The sequence below is a fragment of the Neoarius graeffei genome, chromosome 9, assembly GCF_027579695.1.
Source record: "Neoarius graeffei isolate fNeoGra1 chromosome 9, fNeoGra1.pri, whole genome shotgun sequence".
NCBI classification, from domain to species: Eukaryota; Metazoa; Chordata; class Actinopteri; order Siluriformes; family Ariidae; genus Neoarius; species Neoarius graeffei.
The window spans coordinates 55,980,529-55,998,054 of record NC_083577.1 but is presented as its reverse complement, the minus strand read 5'-3'; the positions used below and the strand labels follow the sequence as shown (position 1 = coordinate 55,998,054).

General features: G+C 40.6%; 1 protein-coding gene across 3 annotated transcripts in view; it reads left to right on the top strand.

Moving 5' to 3' along the window:
* myo1b (myosin IB) overlaps positions 1 to 17,526 on the top strand; it is an 81,332-nt gene that overhangs the window by 46,798 nt on the left and 17,008 nt on the right. For all 3 annotated transcript variants that reach the window (XM_060929868.1, XM_060929867.1, XM_060929869.1), the window contains exons 6-14: positions 32 to 78; positions 1,689 to 1,752; positions 5,062 to 5,160; positions 5,608 to 5,711; positions 9,401 to 9,548; positions 11,051 to 11,169; positions 11,987 to 12,073; positions 12,159 to 12,224; positions 16,276 to 16,380. In XM_060929868.1, the coding sequence (XP_060785851.1) occupies positions 32 to 78; positions 1,689 to 1,752; positions 5,062 to 5,160; positions 5,608 to 5,711; positions 9,401 to 9,548; positions 11,051 to 11,169; positions 11,987 to 12,073; positions 12,159 to 12,224; positions 16,276 to 16,380 (839 nt within the window). The remainder of the gene's footprint in view (positions 1 to 31; positions 79 to 1,688; positions 1,753 to 5,061; positions 5,161 to 5,607; positions 5,712 to 9,400; positions 9,549 to 11,050; positions 11,170 to 11,986; positions 12,074 to 12,158; positions 12,225 to 16,275; positions 16,381 to 17,526) is intronic.

Sequence of the window (17,526 nt, the reverse complement as noted above, 5' to 3'; positions counted from 1 at the left end):
CACTAACTTGGTATACGTTTCCCCTTTGCAGCTTTTGGGAATGCCAAAACTGTGAGGAATGACAACTCCTCCCGATTTGTGAGTATCTGTCTAGCTGTCTGTTTTCTGGCAGTGTGTACTGTGGCTGGATCACACCAAGTGTCTTTCGTTTACATAAGATTAAGCTCGTGTAGTGTTTTTATTTCTAGTAACAAATCCTGCCAAAATGGCCCTTCTCCCCCCTCCCCTTTTAATGGTTTTTGTGGCTGTTAATATATTTTGTAAGGAAGAATCCAGGTGTGCAAAATGCTATTGATGGGAATCATCCTGCTTTTCTGCCTATTGACTGACATTTGGTTATGTTTGGCACTACTGTTCTTCACATGGTTACTATTACTGCACAAAGCCGGATTCTAACAGAACATGAGTTGTAACTTTCCAGGCAATTACATCAAGATATATAAAAGTATGCATCAGCACTCGCTGGGTGTGTCTGCAGACGTTCCTTAGTCTCAGAATGAGGCACAGAACAGCTTGCAGTGAAAAGGTTGATCATCAAGGTGTGTGTGTTTTGCATGATGAGGACTTGGGGAGCTTAAAGCTGCTTATCCTTTCGACTAGATATGCATTATGTAATGGGCTATGGCTGAGTGAGTGCTGAGAGGAGATTTCAGCAATATCACTATTAGCTGTTGTCATTGGATAAATGTGAAGTGAAAAAAAAAAAAGGAATAAATATAAGCAATAAATTCCACAAAGAGGTAAACCAGGGTCATATATTATTAGTAATGCTGTATCTGTGTTGCATCAGTTAATGTTAGTATTGCCATGGCATGGAAATGCATTTAGAGGGACCATCCAGTGGGGGAACAAAAACATTGCATTCCAGCGTGCAGATCTGAGGGGACATAGAATTGTGCAGGAGTGTTCTCACGCTCACTACATGCTTTTAAGAGAGTGGGGGCCTGTGGGCCGTTTTCAGATTCCTTCTTGATGTCATTGCATGATCCCAGACTTCTTCAATTAGTCCAGAGCTTCAGAATCACTACATGTTCTGCACAAGCCCATTAGCTACTGCTGTCAGACCTTTTGGATGCTGTTTGAACTCGTACTATAATGTGTCATCTTCTTCTGCACAGTTGGGGGGAAAGAACAATCAGTTACTTCCCATAGCTGGCAAAATGTTTTATTGAATTTGGCTGCAGCTATGAGGCAGTAGCTTTGAAGAGCTGTTGGCTGGAGGGGGAAAAAAGTGGGAGTGAAAGACGCTTCCAGACAGGAGGATTACTGTTTCTTTTTAGTATTGGGTAGGGATACAGAGCAGTTTCTTTCACCTTCACACTTTCCTCACTGGTAGTTCATTCCTGCAGTAAAAAGTTATAGCCTAGTTTATGAATAATCCCGACTGAGCTGGGGAGAGAAAGCATTTCTCTTACTTGCTCTCTTGTGGAAGTCTTGTGTTTTTAGTTTGTCACTGCAGTTCTCTGCTTTCTCCTTTATTCTGCCATTAAAAGCCACAGTTGAGATGTGTGGTTCATGTTCACTGCCACGAAGCAGTATTAAAGGCCTTGATGCAATCTTATCACAGGGATGGGGCACACTGGTCATTCGTATCTTATTTTGACTGTGTAGGGATAAAATAAGCTAGTTTATTTCAATTTATTTGTAGCTCCTTATTGTTTTATGCAAATCTTCTCCTATATCCACAGGGGAAGTATATGGACATTGAGTTTGACTTCAAAGGAGATCCATTGGGCGGCGTCATCAGTAACTGTGAGTATAATTACAGGATCGATACTGGGTTGACCCGTTAAACAGTGCCTCACTGAGGCTCACTGTCTATTACAGAAACTGTGCTTTTTCCACAGCGTTCTCAGATCCAGCTGTGTGGTCACAGTGATGGCTGCAGCACACAGCAGTGGAGCTCTGCCCTGCTGCAAACCACCCAAAGTGTGTTCTCCTCCTGCAGTTATGCTAGTGGGTTGGGACACACACATGCAGGGTGTGCTCAAAAGAGCTTGGGCTTGAATTAGCCTTTCCTGCACGTCTTACTCTCTGACACTCTCACGTTCCCAGCTCGTCTGCCGTGGATACAGTATCCGCACAACCTATATTATGCAATTCTGCATGCCACGGTTTGCTCTATTGTGTGTTAAGGGACAATAAGTTCCCTGTGACTGTCCATTGAGAGGACCAAACCGAAGGGAAGATTTAAAGTCTGCACCTTGACTCATTTGCCCAAATGGTGCTGCATTTGTTGAACACGCTTTTATGTTGCTTTATTCCACAAAAAAATATTAAAGGTCTCATTGCATCGTTTTTTCATTAATTGTGCGGTGGTCTCTAGTATGAATGAATGCCCTGTGAGCTGGTTTTGGTGAAAAAAAAAAAATGCTGTGGTTCTCCTGTTTCAGGCTGTTCTAGCTTGGTGGAGGAGTGGGTGGCAGGAGAACGACAGGATTTCAGCTCTTACTCATTAATATTCATGACATGTAAACGTGTTACCTCTGATTGGCTAACAGCACTGTGACGCTACCTCCAGTGGGTCAGAACAAGCGGATGTGGGTGTCTTTGTAAAAACTGTTTTGATTGGCTATTATGGTCTCGACATCGATGTTTTGACCAATAACAATGTAGATAACACGAATTTTACGTCACATTCAACGAGATTTAAATGAGACTAAAGATGGCGACTTACAAATAATGTGTAAACATCGTTGGAGTTAATAAAGTTTGAACAGCATGAAGGAACATACCCCAACCCCCCGAAATTAATAAAAAAAAAATTCTCAACAGATTTGGCATAATATAAAAAGGTCGTTTTTTACTCAGAAAAAGCGGAAATCCGCCGAAAAGCGGAAAACTCTCATCCCTGCCTAGCTTGTGACCATGTCATGCATGCTAACGTGGAGAATATGAACATGCTATTTTGTAACAAAAAGTTCATGTTTTACTTGCAGCTTGTGAGCTGGTGGTCGATCGTCTTGACGGTACAGATCCAAGTATTAAAAACAACCTCGAAGCAAAACTACTACTGAAGGCACCGAAGTTTGAAAAGTCACTGTGGTTGAAATGATCAGAACGCAGTACTAACGCTGCATTATACTTCGCTGGTGGTGCTCCAAAGATAAATTCCAACCATTTCTTCTTCACCTCTTCTATCTTGGGCAAGAAATGCAACGTTGATGTGTTACTGCCACAAATAACACAGGCACGAACTTGTTCAGACATGTTTTCAACTTGCTGTTAGGTCCTCTTCGTTAGCTACTGACAAGATGGGCTCTGATTTTCTCTCCTCGCGCTTAAATCCGAACTTTCTTCCCATGGGCGGTCGCAAGCCAAGGTGGGCTAGGGCATGAATACTAATTTTCGAAGTGACGCAAGTTCGTAGGGCTTTTTCAAATTCGCTCAATTTTCGGACTATTTTCTTTCATAAGCTAATACAGGGAATGGGAGTAGAATTACATTTTCACATGCAGTATGCATATGCAACTCGGAGTGAACTATGGTATTTCAAAAAGAGCCAGTATTAAACGTTTTTGGTGGAAGGGCACCTTTAATGAAATCATTAGTGCCCTGATGTAATAGATGTTCTTAATCTGGATTGTGCTGGAGTCGAGTTGTTGATTTTATGTGGCTTGTCTGTCCATGTGAGGCAGAAACGGAGCGTGAATAAGATCAATAAACCCCTCTGTGAATTTCCAGTGAAAGTTCACAACCACAGTCCAACTTTCTCTTGTTCTTTCTCTACTTTTTATCTCTACTCTTTTATATCTGTCCTTCTAGTTTATCAGGTCTGCTTTACTGCTCTTAGTTTCCATTGTTTTGACTCCACTAACACACCCAGAGACAAGCACTTGGAAAATAAAATATGCTTGCTAATGTGTTTCTGCGACATGCTAGTTTCAGTGTAGCATGTTACTGATTAACATTTAAGAATAATTAAGTTTAGCAGTCTTGTTAGTAATATTTTATGCAATTAGATGGATTTGGATTAAAGATGAATTGCCTCAAATGTTGTATGGGCCTGAAGTATGTTGCTGGTAGGTTTTTTCTTTTTTTTTCCTTTCTCAATGTAAATCAGGTGAAAGTGCAAACAAGAGTCTCCTTTGTCGGAGTTAGATTTTCTGAACTTTCGTATCCCTTCCGCTTTTCTTTTCCTTTCACGTTGCCCCTCTCTAGTTTATGTATGAAGCACATGTAACATGAAAGTGGGGGGTGGAGTTCATAACGAGTTTTGGTTTCGAGTTTAGTCTGGAAAGGGGCCTTTTAATAGACTCCTTGCATTGTTGAGATTTTGCCTTCACTGGCATGAGTTAAACCAGCTCAACAAATCTTCCTAATAATCACTTGCCCCTAATGTTTATTTGGTATTAATCATTTCTCCAAAGGCCAAGTGTAAAATGTATACAAATTTAGGTTTATGATAAAAATATAGGTGTCTTGTGTGGGGTTTTTTTGTTTTTAAATATAAAACCGCATCAGTTAATGAAAGTTGCCCATAAATAGAAATGTTATTGTAAATTTCAAGTACAATTTGCTACCCAAATCCACATGATCTAGCCCGATGACGTGAAGGGGGTATATGTTTAAGATCTTGAGGCTTTCTATCTTAAGTGATTTTCTTCTTTTTCTTTTTTTGGACTTCAAGTAGTGGGACAAAACCTGATATCCTTGCAACAGGGATACAGCATACCTGTGCTCGTCAAAATTCACATTTGTCAGCATGATGGTTATTCAGAATCCTATATCTGAATAGACAAGATGATTAGATAAGACCTGATGAATGCAATATTGGCTCTAATAAGTGCAGTTAATGTGTAGTGAGGCATTCTTCCTACCCTTCCAGATAGAGCTCCCCTGTGAGATTTCCTGTTCCTTCACAAACAATAGACAATGAGAGGCTACATACACTGCAGCATCTTGAGTATGCAAATATTTGTTCCTCCTGGAAACGAACACCTTTGTGTTCTTCAGATCTCGGATGCACTTTGAAGGGGGTGGCCTTGTTGAAGATTCAGCTGGCCAGTGGAAAGAGGAAAAAGTTGTGCTTACCAATATAATCATGCTTTCTTCCTTCAGATCTTTTGGAGAAATCTCGTGTTGTGAAGCAGCCAAGAGGAGAGCGGAACTTCCACATCTTTTACCAGCTGTTATCTGGAGCATCAGATGAAACACTTAGTAAGGGACAACAAGCTCTTACATGCTCTGTCCTTAGTCTTGTTACATACAGCTTTACACATGACCATTATTCTTTTGCATGGGGTTGTGCAGAGCTGAGGTAAGAGATGATTGGTGCATGCGTGCGTAGGGTGGTGTAACAGAAGGGGAAACCCTGAGTAACTGGGCCAGCAGCTATTGTTCTCACTTGTTTTACTGGACCATGGCCATTATTGACATACTTTCAAAGAGAACAATGTAGCAGGCTTTAATTTCAGACATCAAATAGCTGAAGGACCCTTGGGGCAGTGTGCCTTTGTAATCCTAGCTGACCATAAGTATGTTTGTGGTGTATTTAATATTGTAAGTGAATGGGAAATGTGTGTGTCTCCATAGTGGAAAAATCTGGGAGTTCAGGGCTACCTCTAAAATGGGTCATGTTCTCTCTCTCTTCTCCCCCCTTTGTAGAAAAACTAAAGTTGGACCGGGACTTCAGCAAATATAATTATCTAAGTCTTGATTCTGCCACAGTCAATGGACTTGATGATGCTGCAAATTTCAGGACTGTTAGGGTGAGTTATTCAGTGTGTGTGTGTGTGTGTGTGTATATATATATATATATATATATATATATATATATATATATATATATATATATATATATATATATAATTTATTTATTTTTTCCACATACACACAATCACCACCGTAGATTATCAACATCATGGCTAACCTCATCAATAAATCGTATTGCATAATGGGTATGTGGTAGATGAGCTAAAGTTAACATTAGCTAGTTATATCTACAAAAAAAGTCTGTATCAGCCAAAATGTGGACTTTACTGGTATGACTGGGCATAACCAGGCATAACCACTCACTAGTGATACCTGATCCTTTTGAAATAGCTCTTGAAGTGGTTAAACCTTTGAGTGTTTTTGATTAAATTGGATTCACCAATTTAGGGCAGTGTCTAAAGCACTGAGCATGCCACAGGGTCAGACACCCCTCGCTATAGTAAGCCGTGCTCTCGAGTTCATACGATTATTGTATCTATATGATGATAACATACAAGCTAACAATTTGATTTTAGTAGTTTCAACCACAAGGGAAAATTTGTCTCCCTTTGTAACAACAGGTGAAAGACAGCTAGTGGACGAAAAGTTAGCTGCCTGCCAGGAGTTATCATGCATAGTTTAGCCTCAGAATGGATATGTGGCTACGCGTTTGTTTCCTGCTGCAAATAAGTGCTACATGCCTGCTGTGGGATGGTCACAGCCAATGTAACACTTTTTGATTTCCAAAGGTGGAATGACCGCTGTCTGTTTTCATAATTGGAGTCAAACACAAGCCTCCCATAATTTTCCTCCCTACTTTAGATGTGGCCAATTCCCAACCACCAGACAGGTGTCCCCTATCACACAACAGCTACCAACCATGGCCGGTGAAGGTCCACATGTGCTTCTTCACCCCTGACTGCTGCTGCTAATAATAATAATAATTAATACACAGACCATTTTAGTGAGATGGATGAGCTGCTTGGATTGGTATAGTCAATTAGTTAGTCAGAGACTGAGGAATCTGAATCTGACCGTGTCAAGGTGTTTACCGTTGAGCCAATGTGTAATGTGCTACGTCCAACCTAGCACGAACTAGTAACATCACCCTACATGGCTATGCACGAGTATTTTATTTATAAACTATTTTAACATTTAATTTTTACATTTTAATGTGGTATGTATTTGTGATTGCTGTTGTCTGTAATAAAATGAAATCAAATTATTTTTGTTTTGTTTTTTAAGTTAAGAAGTTGGAGTTAGGCCTTTCAGCAAGACTCTTGCATACCACCAAGTGGAGCTTTGTGCCCTACCACTAATACATGTACCGCAGTTTGGGAATCACTGCTTTAAACATCCATCCGTTATCTGTAGCTGCTTATCTTGTTCTACAGGGTCGCAGGCAAGCTGGAGCCTATCCCAGCTGACTATGGGCGAGAGGCGGGGTACACCCTGGACAAGTCACCAGGTCATCACAGGGCTGACACTTATGTCGCTTTTCCACTACCAACGCGGCTGAGTTGAGCTGAGTGGGGCTGTTGGAGTTGCATTTTGACTACAGCCGCGCTGAACCGTGCTGGCTGGAAGTGGGTGGACACATTGGGTGGAGTTAGCGAAAGTGGGTGGACGTCACATGATGTCGTTAGGCGGCGCAAACAGTGACATCAGTGACCTTTTAAGCGGTAGTCTCACGACCCGGATAGTAAACAATAAACGTGGAGTCGTTAGTGTTGCTGGTCTTGGTGCTGTGGCTTGTTGTCACCGACAACGGCAACAGATACTGGCAAGAGCGTATAGATGAGGCGAGCCGCATAAGGCTTTGTAATTCTTCTTCCGGGTTTACGGTGTTTACAGATCCCAGCGTGCTCGCGGGGCGTGTGTGGGCATGTGAGGACACTCCTCCTCACCAATCCGTGCACAGGGGAGTGTCTCCTCACGCCCCTAGCCCCACTTGGCTCACTTTGGCTCGCTTCAGCCCCACTCCAAAACCGTGCGAGTTTTGGGGGCTGAGCAGGGCTGAAGCGAGCGGAGTCGTGCTGTTCTGAGGTAGTCGAAACGCGAGCCGTGTCGGGCTGAAGCGAGCTGAAAAAGGGTAGTGGAAAAGGGCCAATAGACACAGACAACCATTCACATTCACACCTACGGTCAATTTAGAGCCACCAATTAATCTAACCTGCATGTCTTTGGACTGTGGGGGAAACCGGAGCACCCGGAGGTAACCCATGCAGACATGGGGAGAACATGTAAACTCCACACAGAAAGGCTCTCGCCAGCTGCTGGGCTCGAACCCAGGACCTTCTTGCTGTGAGGTGACAGTGCTAACCACTACACCACTGTGCCACCCCGCTTTAAACAAATATCACATCAGCTTTAATACTGAATAAACATTTGAAAACTTTACACTGTAAAGTTCATACTCCTTTTTAGATTCCTTAGTAGAGATCAGATATTGCCCAAGGTATATATTCAATTTGAGCTGTCCCATGGTGTGAGAGTATATCTCCTCTTATCGATACTCTTTAAGATGGTGTCTGAGATCTTCATAGCAGGTGTCTGTAGTGGTATTATATGCAGCAGCTTCACACAAAGGAAAGGTTAATTTAAATGCACCAGTAATTAACAGAAGCACATAGCAGGTGATTCCTACTCAAAGTTTTCTAGCTTTGTCCTTTCCTTCCCTTTAACCCCATTCATACAGTAAAATGTGATATGATGCCTTGGCAAGGTTAAAATGGTGAAGTATAATCAGTTCACATTGTCTTTTTTATTTATCTTGTTCTCTGCTGGCCATGATCATTAGATGTCTGCATCCAGCAGAACTGGTTTGAATTAGTGACTGCAGCAGACAATGCTGTGCAATTCTCCTGAGCAATAGTTTGAAGTCTCGCTCTGCATTTCGAAAACCATACTTCAGCTTGTTCTCCCCTTAGAGTCTCTTTCTTTGCTCTTTGTGACTAAGAGACCATATCCAAATAATTGGAGAACACGTACCTTTTGTGTTAATTATTTATTCAGACTGTTGCATCTTCAGGAAAGAGCAGTGAGGTCATGGCTTTTTTTTTTTTTTTTGTCGAATGGCTGTCAAAACATTGTACATTTTGTTTTGGTAAGATGTAAGGAATACATCTTACACAGCAGAAAACGTTCATTTTACATCCTCTCTGTCTTGCTTCACATTCTGACGTGCCAGATATACAGGAGAAGAGCAGACTATACTGAAGTTACTCTGTGACACCCTTATCTTGCAAGTTAGGATAAGGACACAAGTAGATAGTCAAAGCTCTGTATAAATCGCTCTTCTTTACAGTGAAAATTCTCTCCACTTTATTTGCTTACGTATTTGGTTTTGGAGGGGATCCATCTAAACTTGCTGTAGTAATGCTTTCAGTAGGATAAAATAAACATACAATTCCTGAATGCTTTCTCCTTCATGCAGATCTTCTTGTCAGACCTATCTGAGGGTCTCCTTTATCATGACCTTTCTGTGTTAAGATTTCCTACATTACCCCACCATTTCTTTATACATGGCCCTTTGTTCAGTTAGTGACTAGACTATCTAGCATAGTCACATTCGTATATTGTTTTTACCCAGCAAACTTTGTGTCCATTACTGTTGTCAGTTGGGTGTGCTTTGTTACTTGATGGCTTCCATCAAATCTGTTATTTGCTCTGTAGTGACTAGGGAGGTTTTGCTTTTCTTATCCAGAATGCTATGCAGATTGTGGGGTTCATGGAGGATGAAGTGCAGTTGGTGCTGGAGCTGGTGGCTGCTGTGCTCAAGCTGGGCAACATAGAGTTCAAGCCCGAGTCACGTGTCAACGGCTTCGATGAGAGCCGGGTTAAGGACAAGAACGGTGAGCATTTTACCCGTTGAAAAAGCTTTGTCCATCCTCTGCTTTTGCTAGTGCACATGGGTTAATGCAAACTATGGTTAGGCAGAAAAATCAGAGAAAATTACTCTATTTGCTTGAAGAAGGAAATCACATGTAGATGTAAGATAACTGGACCGATGTCTGTCTAATACATTACTATGTCTGTTGGTACACCTGGTTGAACTCTACTGCCATCTATTGATATTTGCCTTGGAGGTTTAAAAACCTGATACTGTTTGTATTTGGTAATGTTAATTGTGGAATACAACATTTTAAAGTTGATTTATGTAAGCCATAATCCTGTAGATGTGTTGTGGATAGTAATATGCATGGTCTTATGATTAAAAATAAAATGCTAACTTGTATTAGTTTAGTTTAAATGCCTGTCTGGACTTGATGGTGGTAGTTTTTTGAAGAATGCTATTGATCTTCAGTCATTTGCATATTAAGTTATTCCACGAAATCGAGTCGTATATGAGCTGATGGCTGACGAGGCACGTAGCACCGAGTTGGCTATAAGCCACATATGATGAGATTGAGTGGAGTAACTGTTTTTATTCTATCCACATTCACTGGATTTTGAGAAACAGAGCATTTTTATCTTTTGCAAATTCAATAAATAACTTGTCCGACAAAATCATTTCTGCTTAGAATGTAAACAAAGCGGTGAAATGACAGTAGCAAGTGAAAAATGCTATAATAATTCTTGAAAAATAAAAATGTTCTTACCATCAAATATTTTCATTCCATATTTTGTTGCTTTTGTATTTTGGGGGGTTTTGTTTTCAAGTAGAGTTTATTTCGTCTTTGGTTGGTTCAGCAACACTCCTCCATTTTCTTCAGGGCTTTTTTTTTTTTTTTTGGCAGTTGGCAAACCAACTTAAAGGTGCACTACTGCCAGCAACTGGGCTGGATTTTAGAACAGGAGATATTGGGGGTGAACCAAAAAACTATTCTTTTAGCTATCAAGTTTTGTTTTAAATACTTGATAAAGTGATGTATCTGACTTGATGCGTTCTGCCACTTTGTTTTTCTCTACTTGGAGTATACGGGCTGATATCTTAGTAGAGTAGCCAATCAGAGTGCGCAATTGCTAATATTCAGTGAATGTGGATATAATAATTGCAGTTATTCCTGCAATCCCTAACAATGGCTTCGCTTAGAGTAGTGAGTTGTCTGGCAAAGAATTAATTTTTTTGCAGTGCCTAAATTTGTCAAGGGAATCTAGGTCTGATACTGACCAGATTTTAAGAGGGGCACCTTAAGAGGTGCCCCCTTCTGCTTAACTTTTCAGGTAAACAGTCAATATGCAGAAATCATACAGACTATGAACAGAACAAAACAAAATGCAAATGTCATTTAAATATAAACTCTGTTGCATGGGAGGAAGTGATTTCAGTACATTTCAAATATTTTTTCTACTCCATCAATGTGTTTAGCCTTTCTGTTCTGTGTGTAACTTGTCTGCACTGTTCCTGTCCCAGATCTGAAGGAGATGTGTGAACTGTTGGGCATTGATCAGTCAGTGTTGGAACGAGCCTTCAGTTTTCGCACTGTGGAAGCGAAGATGGAGAAAGTGTCCACAACACTCAACGTTGCTCAGGTTGGCTTACCTCCCCTCTCTTACCACACATTATCTTGTTATCCTCATTGTTGTTTACTTGCTCTTGTATGGCACTTCTTGTATCCATCTCTCATTGGGGTAAACAGCTATATAGGCACTACAGTAGTGGAATCATTTCTTTAATATTGTCTTGAAATATTTGATTATGGTTCCAGTGAAAATGCACACATGATGATGATGATGATGATGATGATGACTATGATGTCAGAATTGTTTGAAAATTAATATTTTAACACTTTAAATGGCATTCAGAAAAATAGTAAGGGGTACTGGCACATTTTAATCAGTGGTGGTCCTGAGGACAGATTCAGTTTCATAAAAAGCCATTCCATAGAATTGGAGCATTACTCGAAATGTCAGGCTCTCTTCTTGGAAACATCTGACAAAACAAACACAGCAGGAATTTGTACTGAATTCATAATTACAAGTCTAAACATGTGGGTTTTTTGTTTATTTTTTAAAAACCTTTAGCTTTATAGCATGTTCATATCACCTATTGTAACCTGTAGTGATTTATAATCTCACTGACATTAGCCAAGTGATGTTTTATCTGTGTGCTGTTAGCTACATGTCATCTAGAGTTCAACCTCGTGCTGCATTCTGCTGCCACGTTGACATGACGATGGATGATCTTTCAGAGTCAGGGCTCAGTGCCAGTGCTTGAGAATCTTTAAAACTCCATTGTATTTTGCTCTTTATGTACAGAACTAGTAACATTTCACTATTTTTATGAAAATAATGAATGATTATTATTAAAGCTTAAGCAAAAAAACTGGAAATTATCTGTTTGTTCTAGGCCTATTATGCACGTGATGCACTTGCTAAGAACTTATACAGCCGCATGTTCAGTTGGCTGGTGAACCGAATAAATGAAAGCATCAAGGTATGGACCTAAAGTTATTTTTGTATCATTTTATCATCTTTAATGCTCAACACCTGAAGAACGCTTTGTCATCTTTTATGTTTAGGCTCAGGTGAAAGTCCGGAAGAAGGTTATGGGGGTCCTGGATATTTATGGTTTTGAGATCTTTGAGGTAAGGTTTTATTTTTATAAAATAATTTAAATCCAGGAAGTATTTGCACTAATCAAGATGCATCATCCCGCACCATTAAATCACTTAAGGACAGTACTTTCAGTACTCTTGGTATATCAGTAATTCTTATTCAGTGTTTAACACTAAACAAGAAGTTTCACACCCAAGTAGCGCACTTGAAAAGCTATCATCCGGAGTTCGTTAGTTCGAATCCTGATGATGCCACAGTTATCTGTGGCTGGGAGTATAAGACAGCAAAATTGGCTGTGCTCTCGGGGAGGAAGGAGTTGCATACACTCGCGCTCTCTTCTGTCAATTACAGCAATGCTACTTACTGTAAGTGTCTGTGGTGTGTGCAGAGATGGGTGGATAATGCTTTCTTTGAAGTGTGTTGGGGGGACAAGTTTCGAAGTAATTACACTTCTTTTTATTGATCATAGTCTTAAACTTAACAGGAAAGTTATTATTCTTTGGTGAATGTACAACCCTAAATCAGAAAATGTTGGGGACGGTATGTTGAAATTAGAACTGAAAGCAATGATTTTGTAAATAATGTTTGACCCATATTGTACTCAAAACAAAACAGCACCTTATTTGATGTTTTACCTCATTAATTTTTTTTCAAAATAAACACATTTCAAAAAAGTTGAGACAGTAAAGCATTTACCACTTGTATTACCATTCCTTCCCACAACACTTAAGATGTTTAAGGACTGAAGACAGTCAGTACGTTTACATGCACATCCAAATCGAGCTGCTGTCGGTAATCGAGCAAAGGGTCCCAGCAGGGGTGCCAGAGAAATCCAATCCTGCATGCACACAAGGAAATCGAGCTATTGTGTGAGGTACATTGTGCACCCGAGCCACAGGTGGCGCTACACGCCCCATCGTGTTGGTACACTTCCGGTTGTCGTCATGAAGAAGAGCTATTCAAGAGTGTAAACAAAGTTATCAGTTCCGTGTTCTCCATTGCGCGTTTTTCTCCCGTCCATGAATTTTAATATATTCAACTCCTTAAGCTGAATGAGCATGAACTCTGTCTCCTCATTGCTCCAGAAGTGCACATTTCTGCTTCGCCATTTTCTATTCATTTGTTCCTCCTGACCTCTTCTGCTGCTCGCTACTACTGTTGTCATGCCGACCGAGGCTGTCGTGTTTCCCGCTTGTGGTCTCGTCACTCGTCACTTCCGGAAGGGGCAGTGCTGAAGTAAGTAGCTCGACTACGTAGCTCGATAGGGTATACATGCACTAAGTAGCTCGGCAAAAATCGCATAATCTAGGTCGTGTAGCTCGATTACGAGAAATCAAGTTCGGTTCAATTTCAGCCTAGCTAAGGTGTTTCCATGGCATTTAGAACTTCGATTTCAGTCGAGCAACGGCAGAAATTCGATTTTCTCTATGTGCATGTAAACGCACTGACTAAGTGATGAAGTGTTTCAGGTGTTTTGTCCCATTCGTCCTGCAAACAGGTCTTAAGGTGTGCAGCAGTACGGGGTCGTCATCATCCTATTTTTCACTTCAAAATTCACCACACATTCTCTATTGGGGACAGAGGGGGCTGGCACACTCTTCTTCCACAGCCTTGTCTTTGTAATGTGTGCAGAATGTGGTTTTGCATTGTCTTGTTGAACTGTTCCTGGAAAATGTGTCGTCTTGAAGGTAGCATACGTTACTCCAGAATCTCGGTCTACTTTTCTGCATTAATGCTCAATCACAGAAGTAGAAGTTACTTTTGCCAAGGGCATTGACGCAACCCCATACCATGACCGACCCTGACTTTTGGACTTGTTCCTGGTAACAGTCTGAATGGTCCTTTTTGTCTTTGATCCGGAGCACATGGTGTCCACTTTTTCCAAAAAAAGACCTGGAATACTGATTTGTCACGATTTGACACAATACATGTTTCCACTGTGAGTTCATTCCAGATGCCTCCTAGCCCAGAGAAGTCGACGGTGCTTCTGGACACCGTTAACATAAGGCTTCCTTTTTACACAGTAAAATTTTAACTGGCATTTGTGGTTGTAACTCCTGTATTTTAGTGCTTAACAAAGGTTTGCCAAAATAATCCTGAGCCCATGTGGTTATATCAGCTGTAGAAAAGTGACGGTTCTTGATGGAGTGCCGTCTGAGGGATCAGAGATCACAGGTGTTCAGTTTAGGCTTGCGCCCTAAATGGGGTTTGTTTGTGTGGTGGTTTTTTTTGTTTGTTTTTTTTGAGGAACACCTTCTGTAATTTTCTCATGCATTTGTTGACAAACTGGAGATCCTCAGCCCATCTTTGCTCCTCAAAGACTAGGGTTTTCCTGGAAACTGATTTTGTACCAAATCGCGATTGACATCACTGGTTTCAAATCACATCATTAATTGTTTTACCTCATTACTACCCCTAAATTTGCACCCGTCCCAACATTTTTGGAATGTGTTGCAGGCCTAAAATGCAGGAATGGATGTACATTAACAAATTAAATGAAGCTGACCAGACAAACATGAAATATATCTTGGGTTCATACTGTTTTTGTAATGAAATACAAGTCAAAGTAAATTTAGAAATTATGGTTTTCTTTTTATTTGCATTTTCCATACCATCCCAACTTTTTTTCTGATTTGTGAATTGTTTGACTTGTACAGTGTGAAACAGTATGGGTTTTATTTATTTATTTATTTTAAAGAAGGAAAAACCAAATGTACCATTTTGTAAAGCTATATGTTCCGCCATGCCATCTGGTACCATTCAAGTTTGCTTATGTCAAGCATGCTTAACAGGGGACAGTTATATTCACTACTTATTGGTTTGCTTGCAGCTAGCAGTATGTCAGCACTGTGCTTGTTTTAACTCTGGATATGGCAATAATATTCGCCTGTCTGTAAAATTCACCACTGTGTATTTGTCCATTACATTTGCCTGCTATCTGACTGTGTTCCTTTCTCCTTAATGTTGTTATTGTTTGTTGTGTCTGGGACAACAGGATGGAGTAAGTACTCCTCAGAGGATGTGATGTGGCAGTGTGCTTGCTGCAATTTGAGCCTTTAATCCTAGTCTTAATTTAGCCTTTTCTCTCTTTATACTCTAAATGTGCATGACCAGCCGTGAGCTGCAACATTAGCTACAGTGTTGACAGTGTCGGTGCACTTAATGAACCTGACATTGCATCTTTTGACTGTAGGAACGTTGCACCTCCGAGTGTGCGTTGCTGAAACGGCCCGAGATTTGCAGTGGTTTTCACGTAATTGCCATACAGGGAATAGCTAATATAACCATGGGACCATTTTAATTTTGCACTTTGAAAACAGAACTGTTGAACTTAGTTTCACCATTACTTAGTCAGCATCAGACTGAGGTGCCAATAGCTTATGTTGGTAGGGAGGCCAGCTGTAAATCGGTACTGCAAAGTTAAACAAAGTAATGACTGAGCCTTTCCAGTGTACCATATGCAGTCTGTTGAATTGGTTTTAAAACTTTTATCTGGTGCTAAAAACACACCAGTGGTTTTTGGTCCAACATACACCAGCTTTTTTTTGTGAATGGCAGAGGTGATCAAACACAAGCCTCTTGTAAAAAGAGGGGGGGGAAAAAACAAAACACAAGTCTTTTGTAGCATGGGACAAAATTTAGCAAAATGCCAATCTGATCATCCTCCTCTAATCTGTAACAAATGAATCATAACTAACACAGCCATTGTTTTAACCTTTTAACAATAAATACTAATCTAACTGCTGTTGCTATATTAACATTTCACAAGATGTATTGTGATGTTAGTGTTGGGTATACTATATTTTAGTGGTATATATTTTATACAGAGATATTACTTATTAGACCAAGGTATTTATCTTTTTCTGTAATTAAGTGCGTATAGATAAAGACTAAAAAGAACAAGGAGGTTAAAGGAGTACAGTGATTTATAGCCAGTTTTAGGTATAGTCATAGTGGTCCTACAGTATATCAGTCTTTGCTGTGCTGAATGTTTTGGCTGCTGTGTGCATCTGAATTATCCCAATACAAAGGCAATTTAAATGGCAGACACATTCACAATGCATCTGCTTGGTCCCCCAGGACAACAGCTTTGAGCAGTTCATCATCAACTACTGCAACGAGAAGCTTCAGCAGATTTTCATTGAGCTAACCCTGCGTGAGGAGCAGGAGGAGTATGTGCGTGAGGTAAGTTACAGTTTCTCAGCTATCACACACTATCCAAAATGTTTAAGATCAAGAGTAGTAATTGTACGCTTTAGCCAGAATTGCTGACACAATTAACTTGTCTTCCTATTGGAACTGAGGACAGGTGTCTTATGGAACAGTGCTTCACACAGGCTCGCTGTGCACATTATGTGCACTATAAAACCTCATGAAGTAACTTTTTTTTTTTTTTTTTTTATCAACCTTGATACATTAACACGGAGTTGAGCATCCTCTTAATTGCCAAATCATTTAATCATCCTGTCTGCTTCATTTGAATGCTGCTCACTCCTACTCTGCGAGTTTTGCACAGAAGTAATCCCTCAAAACAGCATGGATAAACACACTTGTCCCTGAGGGTTTATGGGGCTGTGTTTGCTTTCTGAGCACTGAGTATGTGCCCTAATGCAGCCATGACCTCCATACTGTAATATTCTCTGGACCAGTTCCAGGCCAGTACATGGGAAAATACCTCTGTGTTGGAGACTGGGGAGGAGAATGCAGGGATCTGGGGAGAAGTCCGCCCAGTCCACACTGTAGATTTCCCCTTCCACTGCTTGCCCTCCCACTTGCACTCACTCCCTCCTCATGAAGCTGTTCACACAGCCAAATTAGCCTACAGCGATTTTCCAGCTCATTACGTTCACAGTCGGCCCATGTTGTGGGCTGTTCTTGTTGCTGAAGCCTGACAGATGATGCTTTCAAATGATTTCATTTAATTGATGAAAAGCTCATCCCTATTATTTGTTCCCCCACAACACTTAACATTTGTGTGGATGCCTGGTATAAAAAGCCTGCATGGCTTTACCTCTTTTAATCTCAAGTTTGTGTGTGAAATCTAGATGGTTATACTCTAAATAGCAAAAAGTATGTGGACACCTGACCATCACACCCATAGCCTTCCCCAAATTGGTGCCACAAAATTGGAAGCACACCGTTTGTCTAGGATGTCTTTGTATGCTGTACCATTTACAAGTTCCTTTCACTGGGACTTGGGACTCAAAGGGACTCAAACCTGTTCCAACATAACGCCCCTGTGCATAAAACACAGACTATAAAGATATGGTTTATCAAGGTTGGCGTGGAAGAACTTGAGTTGCCTTCACCGAATCCAGAGCTCAACCCCAC